Source organism: Malurus melanocephalus, unplaced genomic scaffold (assembly GCF_030028575.1).
Source record: "Malurus melanocephalus ecotype Western Australia unplaced genomic scaffold, MMel_1.1 scaffold_75, whole genome shotgun sequence".
Classification (NCBI taxonomy): domain Eukaryota; kingdom Metazoa; phylum Chordata; class Aves; order Passeriformes; family Maluridae; genus Malurus; species Malurus melanocephalus.
Window position 1 is genome coordinate 1,407,765 of NW_026623307.1, and position 13,314 is coordinate 1,421,078.

A 13,314-nucleotide genomic window follows, 5' to 3' on the forward strand; every position below is an offset into this window, starting at 1 on the left:
GAAGGCAGTGGCAAGCTGTGGGAAGGGGGGCTCAAGGCATGCAGTTTCACCACGACCCCATCCCTGGGGAGCAGAGGCTCCTTCCTGTCTCCCTGAGCCCAGCTCATGTTCAAAGCCGCGAGCAGGCAGCAGCTAATGAGGGCAGACAATGGAGCTGCGTGGGGCAGAGCGCGGGTGAGGGCCTGCTGAGATTCCCCCACGCCAGGCATGGCACAGCCCTGGCATCACAACCCTCTGGAACCCTCCACGGGACCCTCACTGCTGGGCAGAGCACACACCCACAGAGCCCCRGCAGAACTGCAGGCTGTTCTGTAGGGCACCCTTGGGACATCCCACCTGCGCTTTGCTGTGACGGGAGACACCCCGTGGGACCCCACTGGGGACAAACCAGTGCCCGCCCTGGGCAGAGGTGCTGGAGGGGTGAAGGTGACAGGCTTGAGGCTGCCATGACCAGCCATCTCCACCCGGTTCAGCTCCAGCTGCCCACAGCTGGCAGCCCCGTGGGGGCTGTGCCGGCACCGGCCCAGCTCTGGAGCCTCAGAGGTGCCTTTGTGCAGGGCGCTGCTGCTCACACACATGTGCGGGTGCTGGGAAGCAGCTGGAGGGACCGGGACCCTTTCCCAGCGCTGCCTTTGGCTGTCACCATCCCTCTGCCAACAGCACAGGGACCCCCAAGGCTCTGTCAAGTCACCTCTGCCTCTTGCTGAGGGCACCCCTTGGCATTTCCAGGGGCAGCCCAGGCTGTGGACAAGGGAAACWCAGGCACGGCTGCATCTCCCATTTCCTCCCTACCCACATGCCCCCACTGCAGTGGCCATGCCCCCTTCCCTGGGCAGGGATGCCCAGAACCCTCCTGACCCCCCCTGGCAGTGCCATGACATCCTGCAGCCCCCGTTTCCCTCACGCTGCCCCGAATTCTCCCGTGCCGCGGGCTGCAGCCACGCGGGTTCCCCGTCTCTCTTTCCTTTCCCCGGGAAAGGGGAGGGAGCTTCCCTCATCGCTTCCCCGTGTCCCGCAGACGAGCCAGGAGACTGTGACGAGCTCTGGGTGCACAGAGCCAGCGCCGGATTCCTGGCATCGGCGGGACAGCTGGGAGCCATCGCCCGCCTCCTCCTGCTCAGCCCCGCTCCCGTCCCGCCGTCCCCAGGGCCGCTGCCGTGCTGCAGCGGGCACCGTGCAGCGACACTGGCACAGCCACACGGACCCCAACCCTGCCCTGCCCTCCGAGCCGCTGGATCCCCGGCCAGCGAGGACATCGGCAGAGAGGAGAGGGGACAGGTCAGTGACAYCGCCGGGGACAGCGGGGAGGGCACAGGGCCAAGGGGTGCCCTGCTGGCAGRCATGGTCCCTGTAGCAGAACGTGCCTGCAAGCAGCAGGGTGTGAGGGACAGCCGTGCCCGGGGGATGCCCGAGGTGCTGGCAGTGTCCCAGCCCTGGCCATGCCAGCGGGGTAAGCCCGGCTGCTCCTTGCTGCCTTCTGCCAGCTCCTGCCACGGGCCGTGTCCCCGGCACGGCCAAAYCCCACTGCTCCCCCCGGGAGAGGGGTCGCGCTGTGTGGAGACCTGGGCAAACCAGGGCACGGAATGGGATGGGACAGCCACGGACCAGTCGGGATGGGCAACCCCACGCTGGCACTGGGGCACGGGGCGGGGGGCTGCACCCCCCCAGCTTCTCGCTGGGTTGCGGGGAGGCCCAGGAGGAGCCTTCTGGGGAGGCAGGGGCCTGTTGTGCTCCAGCTGTGCCGTGTTTCCCTAGCTACACCGCGCAGCTGGCCGGGTGTTTGCACCGCCCTGAGTTGATTTTGGCAGCCCCGCGCTTCCCCCTCCTCCCCTCCCCACCCGCCTTCCCCCTGCCGGGCGCCCGCCTGCCACGCACCCACCACCCTCAGCCTGTTCCTCGGCGGGGGTGGCAACAGGGACATGGGTGACACACTCTGACACAATCTGCCCCTACTCTTCATAGGCTCCCCCTCCCGTGAGTTCATGCCTCAGTTTCCCCAGACGAATGATGCTCTTCCCAAACTTTTCCATTGTACCTACTCAYTGCCAACCTCTGTCACCCTTGGCAGTCCAGATGTTGGTGAAGAGTGGGATCGGTGCTGGGTGATGCTCTCACAGCACCCACCCACCCCTCCCTGCCCCAATGCCCCTTTCCTCCTCAAGCACCTGGGCTCCTGCTCCCCTGCAGCCACTGTCACTGCTGGGCAGGAGCCCAGGGTCCCACTGTGGAGCCTTGCTCTGCCCAAGGTGCACAGGAGCTGCAGAAACTCAGGAATGCAGAAGGCACCAGCTGGGCTGGGGAAGTTGTTTGTGCCTTTGCAGAGAACAATGTGAATCGGGRGAGGATCTGGCTGTTTTGGGAGCCCGTGCTCAGGGATGATGAGTGGATGGAGGATCCGTAGTCCTGCACAAGGGCTGGCAGCAGGGGAGAGGTTTCTGTGGGTCCATGTCCCACAGGGGACTGTGGATGGACAGTGCATTGCAGTGCCCTGTGTTCTGGTGCCAAGTGGCCTGGGAGTGGACTGAGTGGATGGAATAATCCCCAGTTTTTTTATGCCTGGGGAGTGGGGAGCAATGGGCCCTGGAAGAGCTCATGACTGAGGGTGGACTGTGGATGAGGAGATGTCAGGATGCTCWGTGCCTGGGAGATGCCCCGTGCCARGGAGCACACACGGATTGAGACCAGCGTTTGARTGGGTGTGCAAAAACATTATTCTCGAGGGGGCTAATATGGATGAGAGACTCCTGTGGGGCTCATGGCCTCGAAGAGGGGCATGTGGATGGAGGTATTCCTGGGATGTCCAGTGCTCAGGAATACCCCAGGCTCTGTGGAAGGGGTATGATGGTGATGGTGGTGTCTCCACAGTGCCCGGTGTCCCAGAGAGCGTTGTGTGAATTGGGAGGGGGTGTCCCCAAGAYGCCCAGACCCTGAGGGTGCCCCCTGCCCTGAGGGAGGGTTATATCATAGAATCGTGTCGTAGACTGGGCTGGGTTGGACAGGAGCTTAAAGATCATCGRGTTCCACCCCCCATCCCTCAGGTTTCCCATGCCCCAGGGCTGGAATGTGAGTAGGGATGCTCCGCTCTCGGGGGTACTGCATGCCCGGGGAGAGGGGGAGCAATGAATGGGGGAGATCCCCAGGACATCCCGAGTGCGGGATACCCCCTGGGTGTCTCGGGTGCCACAGGATGGGAAGGACAGCACGGCCCGTGCCAGGCGGGGGCGGCGGGGCCCGGGGGAATGTGGGGGGGTCGGAGCGCGGCGGGGGGCGCATCCCCCCCCCGGCCGGCCGCTGCCTGCGCCTCATTAGCGGGGCCTTTGTTTGCACAGGGCTCGCAGCTCCCGCTTGCCCATGCCGCCGCCTATAAAGCGGAGCCGGAGCCGGCAGCCGGGCAGAGGCGGCGGCAGCGCCCGGCAGCGCCCGGCCCCCTCTCCCCGCCGCCGCCTCCGGTCCCGGTCCGCCCGCCCCGGCCGGCCGGCACCATGCGCGCCGCCGCGCTGTTTCTGCTCGCCCTGCTCCCGCTCCGGCCCCTGCCCGGCCGCGCCGCCCGCCCCAAGCTCGCCCTGCCCATCCGGCCCGACACGGACCCGCTGCCCCCCGGCGGGGCGGCAGGTAGGAGCCCCCTGCCCTACACCCCTCCTTCCCCCGCTCCGCGCATTCCGCTCCCGTRCAAGCCGCTGCCGCTCCCCCATCGCGCATCCCGCGTCGGGCACCCCCTCCCTGCCACCCGCACGCCCGTCCGTGCATCTCATGCCTGCACCCCTCCCTCTCCRGCACCCCGCGTTCCGCCCCGGGCCCCCTCTCCGGCTGGCCGGGACCGGCACTGGGACCGGCACCGGAGCGCAGCGGGTGGCGGGGCGGTGCCGGCCGGTCGGGGGCTGCGGCAGGGGGGGTGCCCGCGGCCCGGAGGTGACCGGGGGTGCTGGGGGGTGCTGGCGGGGTCTCCGCAGGCTGCGCTTTCGGGGGGCACTTCTACGCTCTGGAGGAGACGTGGCACCCGGACCTGGGGGAGCCCTTCGGGGTGATGCGCTGYGTTATCTGTCACTGCGAGCCGGTGAGTGCCCCCGCACACCCCGTTCGCTGCGAGCCCCCCGGGACCCTGCTGGGGAGGGGGCTGGCAAGGGAGGGAGTTGGACCCCTCTGTTCGATAACTCCTCTCCTTCCCATGGAAGAGGGAAGCGGGATCCCTTCAGCCAGGCGGACACCTGGATGTCCTCCCCCGCGGCAGGGGGAGGAGAAGGGGGATGTAAAGGATCAGGCTTCATTCTTCCTCCCCCTCCTTGGGGATGGCCTCCAGCCCCCTCCCTCCCTCCGAGCAGCCCCCCGAGGCCGGGGCTGGCGGGGCCACGCACAGCTGGTCAGGAGGCTGGGGGCCATGGGGAGGGGGCTGGTTTGGCTGCCGTACAGGCATCTGGGGACTGTGCAAGGTGTCCSGGGGCTCCAGATGGAAAAAGATGGGGGAAGCCAGGCTGTGCCGGGATGGCATGACTTGGCACACCTTGGCACGGCTCTCCTGGAGTCTKCTTGGCCCCTCACAGCAGAGGAACCACCGGGGGAAGCCCGTGGGGAAAGTGAACTGCAAGAACATGAAGCAGGAYTGTCCCGTGCCTGCCTGTCCCCGGGCCACGCTGCTGCCTGGGCACTGCTGCCACACCTGCCCCAAAGGTGAGGAGAGTAGGTGCTTCCCTGCACAGAGCCCCCCCAGTTCTCCAGCATCCCCCACTGGCCTGGGAAAAAGAGCACTGCACACCCCTCTGGAAAGGGCTAATCAGCCAGTGCCCATGATATGATGGGCAGGGGGAAGCCCTGATGGGAACAGCCTGGAAGAAGTGCAGGGAAGGCACACAAGACTAGATGCCCTGTCTGTCCGTGTGCCCGTGCACAGCATGCCCCCAACCCCAGAAAAGATCCCCAYAGTGATTCACAGGGCACACCTTGGTCTATCTTGAAAGGGGGSATTTATTWTTGTCCCCCACMCCAAGCTCTTTGGCACAAGCAGCCTGGTGTGATSGTCTCCTCCTCTGTCCACCCCATGCCAACCTTGCCAGGCCCACCAGAGAAGAGCCCTGCATCCCGCTTCGACACCTTTGAGTACTTCCAGGACAAGGAGGATGACTTGGACAAGCCCTACAAYGACCGCTCCTACCTCAGCTCTGAGAGCCTGGCTCGCGATGATGCCCGCACAGGTGAGCCCCCCGGCCAGGCAGCAGCCAGAGTGGGGCACCCCTCATGCTCCCCCTCATCAGCAGCATCCCCTCCCCAGAGTTCGTGGCCTTGCTGACGAGTGGCTCAGAGCCATGGAACCCCACATCCAGCGCAGTGGCCAAGGCTCGTTTCACCCTGCTGCGCTCCTCCCTGCTCTTCTCCATCAGCTATGAGCGGTGAGTCCTGCCCTGTCCCYTGTCCAGCCTGGCACAGCAGGCAGCTCTTGGAAAAAGGGGGCACGCAACAGTGCTTTTGCCTCTGTTTCCCTTTTGACATTGCCCCCATGGAGCCACAGCCTTGCACTGACAGAGAGAGAGATTTGGGGAAGGGGGGGCAATGCACTGGGGCTCCAGCCTAGGTCAGCGGCCAGAATTTCGGCACACCCACGGTGTCGGCCCAGCCTCACCCATTTGCCTCCAGGTCTGGACTAGGAACAAACGGGAACTGTTCCAAGCTCCCGTGGGTGCAGCTGGCAGAGCTGCTGTGCCACCCTGCAGTCTCTGCCGGTGGGCAGCGCCTTGGCACTGCTGCCAGGGTTCCCCATCCTTGCCGTGCCCTCCCCGGATGCCCTCCAGCAGCAGAGCCTCTCCTCYYTCTCCCTCCCTCCTTCCCGCTCCAGTTTTTTCTGCTCTTCCTCGCTTCCAGGCCCCTTTGCATAGTAAAGTGGTGACTAATTTCCAGCTCTGACAGGGGGAGCCAAGCGGAGCCGAAAATGCTCCTTATTTACARCCTGAGCACTCAGCTCCGAGCGTGTCCTGCCCTGGTGCCTTTCCCGGCAGAGACCCCCGCCCTGCTTTGTGCCAGTTAGACACCGCTCCAGGATAGGGGAGCCCAGGGAACCCGTGCCAAGCTGGCATTTGGCAGGACAGCAGTTTTGGGCTAGTCCTGGAGTGGGCGGGCAGAGCTCGGCGCTTGGCACCCCATGGCAACGTCATCCTCCTCCTGCCCACCCCAAATCCCTGGTGACCTCCCGTGTGCCCTTCCCGACACACCCCTGTGCCTGATGCTGAGCGAGGGTGGCACCAGGGGAGGGGAGGGCAGGTACCTTGCTCACCCCGCGGATGCCCGCAGGCTGGGGCGGCCGAGCCGGGTGCGTTTCAGTGACCCCGAGGGTAACGTGCTGTTTGAACACCCCGTGCAGAAGAGCGCTGCCCCGGAGGATGGCATGGTGAGAGGGGCGGGGAGGGCAGGGGGCAGACAGGTCCCTTCTGACCCCTGCCGGCTGTGCCGTGCTCCCCAGCCACTGCCCAGCYCTTCCATCCCTCACCCACAGCTCTGCGGGATGTGGAGGACCGTGTCCAAAGCCAACGTGCAGCTGCTACGGGGGGAACAGCTCCGGGTATCCCTCATCACCCGGGCACAGCCCTCCGGAGAGGTCCACGGGCACATCCTCAAGCACCGGGCACTCTTYGCAGGTAAGTGCAGCTCCGCCGTGCACACCCAGTGGGTGCCACCAGAATGTCCYCCATGGCCCCTGTCCCTGCACAGAGACGTTTGGCGCCATCCTGACCTCGTTGGAYCCTTTGCACTTGGGTGCTGGGGGCATGGCCATGCTGACACTGAGCGACACCGAGAACAAGCTGCACTTCATCCTCATGGCCCGGGGGCTGCTGGAGCCTGGAGCCCGGGGTGAGAGCRGGCAGGGAAGGGAGGGAGGCACTGYCCRGGGGGGCTGCAYAGAGCTGAAGGGGTGCATGGCATGTCTGTGGCTCAGGATGCACGGGGTCAGCATCCGTGGGGTCAGGATGAGTGTCTGGGCTGGGTGTAGGGCTCAGGGTGGGTATAGGGGCTGTGCGTGGTGTGGGGTGGAGGGTGAGGTGTGCATACATTGTATGGTTTGTGATTTGGGGTGCATGTGGGGGGACGTGTGCACCTATGAGGGAGGCCCGGGGTTGCTGCAGAACATGTGGGGTGTGAGGGTCATTGTGCAAGAAGGATGGGTTTATGATGTGGGTATGCAAGGTTTTAGGGCACGCTGGAAAGAATGGTGAGGGTCCAGGCACACAGGGGCAGGCAGGCGGCTGGCAAAAACCAGGAGGGTTTGGAGGCGGTATGCACRGAGGGGTGGGTTTGACAGTGGTTGCAGACCCCTGGTCCAGCGGGTCCACTCCCCTCTGCCATGTCCAGAATCCCCCTGGGTCCYGCTGAGGGTCCGCATCCTGCACCAGGAGCAGACGCTGCGGGAGGTCCGTGCCAACATCACTGTGGAGGTAAAACCTTCTGCTCCCCCCCGTGCCCTGGCAGCCACAGTGCCCAGAGCACCAGGGCTGATCCATGGCACTCCACCTCCCTCGTCAGGACCCCGACTTCGCCGAGGTGCTGAGTGATCTGTCCGCCCAGGAGCTGCAGTGGCTGGTGCAGGGGCAGCTCCRCATCGTGGCTGAGACCGAGGGCCGGCACGCACGCCGGCTGGCCGGCACCATCAGCACCCGCCGCAGCTGTGACAGTGAGCACAGGGCAGGCACCCTGGGGTGCAGGGGGGTCGCTGTGCTCRCCCCCATGCCAACCTCACCCATCCCTGTGCCTCTCTCCCCGGGCTGAAGCCATCCAAAGTGTGCTGTGTGGAGCGGACGCTTTGCTGCCAACCAAGACCGGGGCTGTGGGCTCGGCCAAGCTGGCYCTGCATGAGAACGGCACCCTGGAGTACCAGGTAAGCAGAGGGCATCCATTTGCCTCCCGAGAGTCCCAGGGTCTCTGCCACCCTGGCACTGCCCCTCGGTACCCTGCCCACAGGTGCGGGTGGTGGGCACTGCCAGCGAGGTGGTGAGCATCACCCTGGAGACCAAACCCCGGCGGAAAAACAAGAGGAACATCCTGTTTGACATGACACCCAGCTACAAGGACGGGCTGGTGAGCACTAGCTGTCACTGGGAGGGATGGCACAGGGATTTTGGGTGAGTCCCTGTCCCAACCTGCACTGTCCCCTGCCATTGCAGGCCTGCGGTGCCTGGCAGAGCCCCAGCGCCCGCGACGCCCACATGCTCCTACAAAATGAGCTCTTCCTCAACGTGGCCACCAAGGACTGGGCTGAGGGTGAGCTGCGGGGCCAGATCATCTCCCTGCCCTACAGTGGGCTGCTCGCCCGCTACACAGGTACCAGGAACAGGCGGGGTGGTAATGGGGGCAGTGGGGCAGCCCTCCCACACACCACCCACCCCTCCCACACACCACCCACCCCTCCCACGGTCCCTGTCTGCACAGAGATGCCCGTGGCATTGGCGGGGCAGCTGGTGTCCCCCCCAGTGCACAGCGGCGCTGGGGGGCACGCCTGGCTCTCGCTGGATGAGCACTGCCACCTGCACTACGAGATCTCGGTGGCGGGGCTGGGACGGCCGAGCGATGGCACTGTCAGTGCCCACATCCACGGGGTGGCCGAGCTGGGSGAGATGGGCACCCGCCCCCACCAGCACAAGCGCCTGCTCAAGGGCTTCTACAGCACTGAGGTGAGCTGGGYACCCRCTCRGGGCACCCACAGCAGGGGCTGGGCCAGACCCCATCCCCAGCCCGGTGCTCCTCTCGCCCGGCAGGCTCAGGGGGTGGTGAAGGACCTGGACGCYGACCTGCTGCAGCACCTGGCCCAGGGCACTGCTTTCCTGCAAGTCAGCACCAAAGCACACCCCAACGGGGAGATGCGGGGACGGGTAGGTTCCATCAGGGCAGGGCACCCCTACCCATCCCCATTGCTGCCTGGGGTCCCCAGCTGCGTGGCACTGCCCGGAGCAGGGTGGAAGGACACAAAATCAYTGTCACATGGTCCCAGCAGTACAGYGTGATGTGTTCTGTGGTCACGGATGGTTCCTTCACCAGCCCTGACCACGGAGGGCACCCAGGCAGCAGCATGGGAAGGGACCTCCTGCTCATTGCCCCCCTCCAGGTGCACATTCCCAACCAGTGCCACACGGGAGGGACCCGCCTGGCCCCAGGGGAGTCCCTGGGGGAGGCTGAGCTCTCCGAGAGCACCAAGACCAGGGACSTGGAGCAGCTGAAGAAGGACCCCAACTCCTGCTTCTTTGAGGGTCAGCACCGGGCCCACGGCACCCGCTGGGCRCCCGACTATGACAAGAAGTGCTCCATTTGCAGCTGCCAGGTGCGAGCCAGGGGATGTGCTGGAGGGGCAGCCCCCATCCATAATTCCCCCCTGTGATTAACCCCATCCCTGCTGTCCCCAGAAGCGCACAGTGATCTGCGACCCCATCCTGTGCCAGCCCCTCAACTGTACCCACCAGGTGCACCCCGAGGAGCTCTGCTGCCCCATCTGTAAAGGTACCTGTGGGATGGGGGGTCCTGGGCTGGGGGGTTCCCTGAGGAATCAAGGTGAGGGGCCCTCTTGGAGGCTTTGCTGCTGGCACCATGTGCACCCCCTCATGGTCTTCCTCTTCCTTGTAGAAAAGAAGACAGAGCAGGAAGAGCTGAAGCTGGAGCGGGCACGAGACAGTAGCGAGGGTAAGTCCTTGCAGGCACGGGCTGAGGGGACAGCTCTGCAAAGGCTGAGTCACAAGGCCTGTGACTTCCTCTTCTTCTTCCTCTCCCAGGCTGCTACTTTGACGGCGACAAGACGTGGCGAGGCTCTGGCACTCGCTGGCACCCYGTTGTGCCCCCCTTTGGCCTCATCAAATGTGCCATTTGTACCTGCAAGGTGSGTGTGGGTTCCAGACTTGCCCCTCCCGTCTGCTCTGGCACCTGTGGGTGCTCTCAGTTCCTGGGCAATGTGGCTGGGGCTCAAACCAGGGCACGGGGTGCTGAGTGCCCTGTGCCTCCCGTGAGCCCCGTGCTGTCCCTGCAGGGCACCACAGGTGAAGTGCACTGCGAGAAGGTGCAGTGCCCGCGGCTCACCTGTGCCAACCCCGTGCGCGCCAGCCCTTCTGACTGCTGCAAGCAATGCCCAGGTACCTGCACCCCTCTCGTGCCCTGCSTTCTCCCCGCATAGCCCCTGTGTGCCCCCACGGCCAACCCCCACTGCAGTCAGGCATCCTCCCAGAGCCTTTTCCTGCAGCCCCAGAGAGGAGCGTCCCGGAGCTGGCTGACTCCATGCAGGCGGACGCACCGCGGGCGTGTCGCTTTGGGCGCCGCTGGTACCTCAACAACGAGAGCTGGCACCCCTCTGTGCCCCCCTTCGGAGAAATGAAGTGTATCCTGTGCTGGTGTGTGGTGAGTGTGTCAGCCTGGGGCAGCACCAGGGCAAGGGAAGCGCCACTGTGCCATCCCCAGGGCTTTGAGAATGGGTGGGAGAGCAGCAACACGGACACTCTGCAGTCTGAGGAGCTGCTGCCCCTGGTGCCCCCCTGCCCTGGTGCCCCCCCGCCCTGGTGCCCCCAGCCCTGGTGCCCCCTGCCCTGGTGCTCAACCCCTCTTTCTGCTCCCCAGTCGGGAGAGACGCACTGCCAGCGTCAGGAGTGCCCCCCATCCGCTTGCGCCAGCCCCGCCACGAGGGACAACCCCTGCTGTGCCAAGTGCCGTGGTGAGTGTCGTGCTCACACGTGGCACCACTGCCCAAACGCTCTGTGACACCTCTCAGTCCCCTCGCTGCTGAGCCAGGGCTGGCACAACCACCCCAAGTACCCTCCTGGCACCCGCTGTGCCCGTCTCTCAGCCTCGCTTTTCCCCCCACAGCCCTGGATGCCCACTCGGATGCGCGGGAGAAGGTCCACGATGCCAAGGTGGAGTCACGGAGCCACTGAGCAGCGACTGCTGCCCCGAGCGGGGCAGGCACACGGCGACGCTGGGGGCATGGGGGGACCCCAATACCTATTGCCCCTGCCCGTGCAGGGCGGGGGGCACAGAGGAGCACAGTGGGGAGCGCAGGGCCAGGCCCCCAGCCTGGGCACCCCATCTCAGCACAACTGCAAGGCGAGGACTGCCCTACCCACTCATGCCAGTGGACAGTGGCCRGGCTCACGGAGGTTGGGGCACCCGCTGCCCTGCCCCTCCAAGCCCCCCTGGCCAGCGGGCACCATGCCCATGTTGTACATAGTGYAAAGTCCCTGTGGTCCCTGTTTGCTGCACCCAGCCTGTTTCAGTCGGGTTTTCTCACATAATTTATGGTGCCAGTGGACGGGGGTCAAGATGTATTTATTAAAACCAGAGCTATTGCCCACCTGGCTCCTGTCTCTTCCTAGCAGCAGCAGGCACAGGGCTGTGCCCCTGCACCCTGTGCTGGGCTCCAGGGGAGCAGGCCCTGGTGTTGGTGGGGTTGGGGATGTGTATCTGAGGATATGGGGTGTGGAAGCCACCAGGACACCACTACGGGCTGGGGGTGGCACTGGAGAGGAGCAGAGCAGTGCACAGAGCCCACAGCTGGAGCCATGAGGCCTCTGCCCATGAGGAGGCTACCAGCACAGCGCTTGGCAGTGGTGCCCACTGGCACAGGGACAGCAGGACTCTGCCACACCTCTGTGGTGGCACAAGGAGTCCAGCCAGGGGCCCCAGGCCAGCTGCCCGTGGAGGCCCCATCCTGCAGCACCCTCAGCCAGCCAAGTGCCCAGGGCTGGGCACAGACCCCATGGTGGTGCAGGGCAGACCTCTGGGTGTGCTCTGGGGCAGCACAACCCCAGTCRTCCCAGTACAGCTGCACTGGGCTGAGGCCTCGTGGGGCCCATGGGACACCCAGTGCTGCCACCTGCTCTTTGGTCCCTAATGGGTCGGACTGAGGGATTTCTGGGACCATCTGCACTGTGCTGGGATGCACTGGGATGACAGAGCTATACTGGGCTGTACTGGAACAGTGCCAGGGCTGTGGGGAAAGTAACACTGGGCTCTGCTGGGACAGCAGAAAGGCATGGCAGGACAATGCTGTAGTGGGACAGTGTCAGCCCGTGCTGGKGCTGCACCAAAGGTGACACTGGGCTGGACTGGAGCAGTGGTAGAGCAACAGAAGAATGGCACTGGGGCACACTGGGCTGGGTGTCCTGCCCTGTGCACACCATGGCCATGCAGGTGCTTGTGCCAGCAGGGTGGCATCACCTGTGGTGGCCTTGCAGTGTGCTGGCGGCCCACCAGGCACGCTGGTGGCAGTGGGCAGAGCATGTGTCCTGGCACAGGGCTTCCCCTCCGGATGAGTGTCCCTGCTGCCACGGGGCAGTGCCAGGAGCTGACGAGCAAGGAGGGAGCTCCGTGCCTGGGGATACAATGAGCGGGCAACCCATTTTGTCACCTCCCTGCCTCAAACCGGTTCATGTCGGGCAATAAACCCTCCCAGACTGGCGCAGGACGTATCCCAGCCCCCAGCCCAGCCATCATCACCCACTCTTGGGGGTACTGACGTCAAGCCAAGAGGGTGGTACCTGGGCAGTGAGAACTAGCCCGTTCCCGATCCCGCAGCACCAGCCCGGCAGTGCCACAGCTCTGCCTTTCCCTCCATCCCGTTCTTGCCATAAAGGTGCCATCCTGCGCCCTGGGGAGCAGGGTGAGCTTGGCCCTGCCAGCTGTCCCGGTGCCCCTGAGCCCGCGGCAGCGGTGAGACGGTGGTCCCGGCAGCCAACCTGCCATGCTGGAGCTCCTTGCCCGAGGATTGCCGGTGCCAAGCGCTACTCGAGTGTCTCTCTGGAGAGGACTGAGCCTCTACTGCCCAGCACGTTCAGCGACAAAGAGTGGAGCCCATCTCCCTCCCTGGGRGCTGACAGTGCCGGGATACTGAGCAGCATCACGGTAAGGATGATCTCTCTGTCAGCTTTGGGATGGTGAGTCCCAACTATGCCAAGGTGCCCTGCCCTCCTTGGGCATCAACAGGTGCCCCCGTGCCCTTCATGCCAAGACAGACCTCAGATGCTCTGTCCCCATCAATCTGTCCCCCAGCCAGGCATAGCCATGAGCCTGGGGATGACCATCTCCGGAGCCCCGGCACGGTGTTCCCACATCCCACTGGGGAAAACCCCACAGGGAAGCAGCGCTCMGCCCCACGCCAGCCCCCTGAACCTGTGGGAAGAGGGAGCAATGTGTCCCAGGGGAAAGATGGTCCTTGGTCACCCCACACCAGCTTCTACTCTCACCTGAACCCACTGGTTGCCCACGGGTGCCATGCTGGGCAAAGCCCAGGGCSGAAGGGCCCCGCCGCAGGACAGAGCTCCCGGCCGGGCATCCCCTGCGTGCCCGGCGCTGCCGGTGCCGGTACCG

General features: G+C 65.1%; 1 protein-coding gene across 2 annotated transcripts; it reads left to right on the top strand.

Moving 5' to 3' along the window:
• The first annotated feature begins 896 nt into the window (after positions 1 to 896).
• CHRD (chordin) lies at positions 897 to 11,293 on the top strand. Of its 2 annotated transcripts, none has more exons than XM_057367116.1 (24): positions 897 to 1,278; positions 3,330 to 3,612; positions 3,951 to 4,054; positions 4,542 to 4,665; positions 5,049 to 5,186; positions 5,264 to 5,381; positions 6,277 to 6,373; positions 6,479 to 6,620; positions 6,694 to 6,834; positions 7,333 to 7,415; positions 7,504 to 7,651; positions 7,749 to 7,855; positions 7,939 to 8,055; positions 8,142 to 8,298; positions 8,407 to 8,648; positions 8,733 to 8,846; positions 9,080 to 9,292; positions 9,375 to 9,468; positions 9,592 to 9,648; positions 9,738 to 9,841; positions 9,989 to 10,091; positions 10,199 to 10,353; positions 10,570 to 10,663; positions 10,816 to 11,293. In XM_057367116.1, the coding sequence occupies exons 2-24, from the start codon at positions 3,483 to 3,485 to the stop codon at positions 10,881 to 10,883; spliced, it is 2,850 nt and encodes a 949-aa protein (XP_057223099.1). In that variant the 5' UTR covers positions 897 to 1,278; positions 3,330 to 3,482; the 3' UTR covers positions 10,884 to 11,293. The 2 variants fall into 2 exon arrangements, with proteins under 2 accessions (XP_057223099.1, XP_057223098.1); XM_057367115.1 differs by having other exon boundaries at positions 898 to 1,278; positions 4,539 to 4,665.
• Positions 11,294 to 13,314: the final 2,021 nt, after the last annotated feature.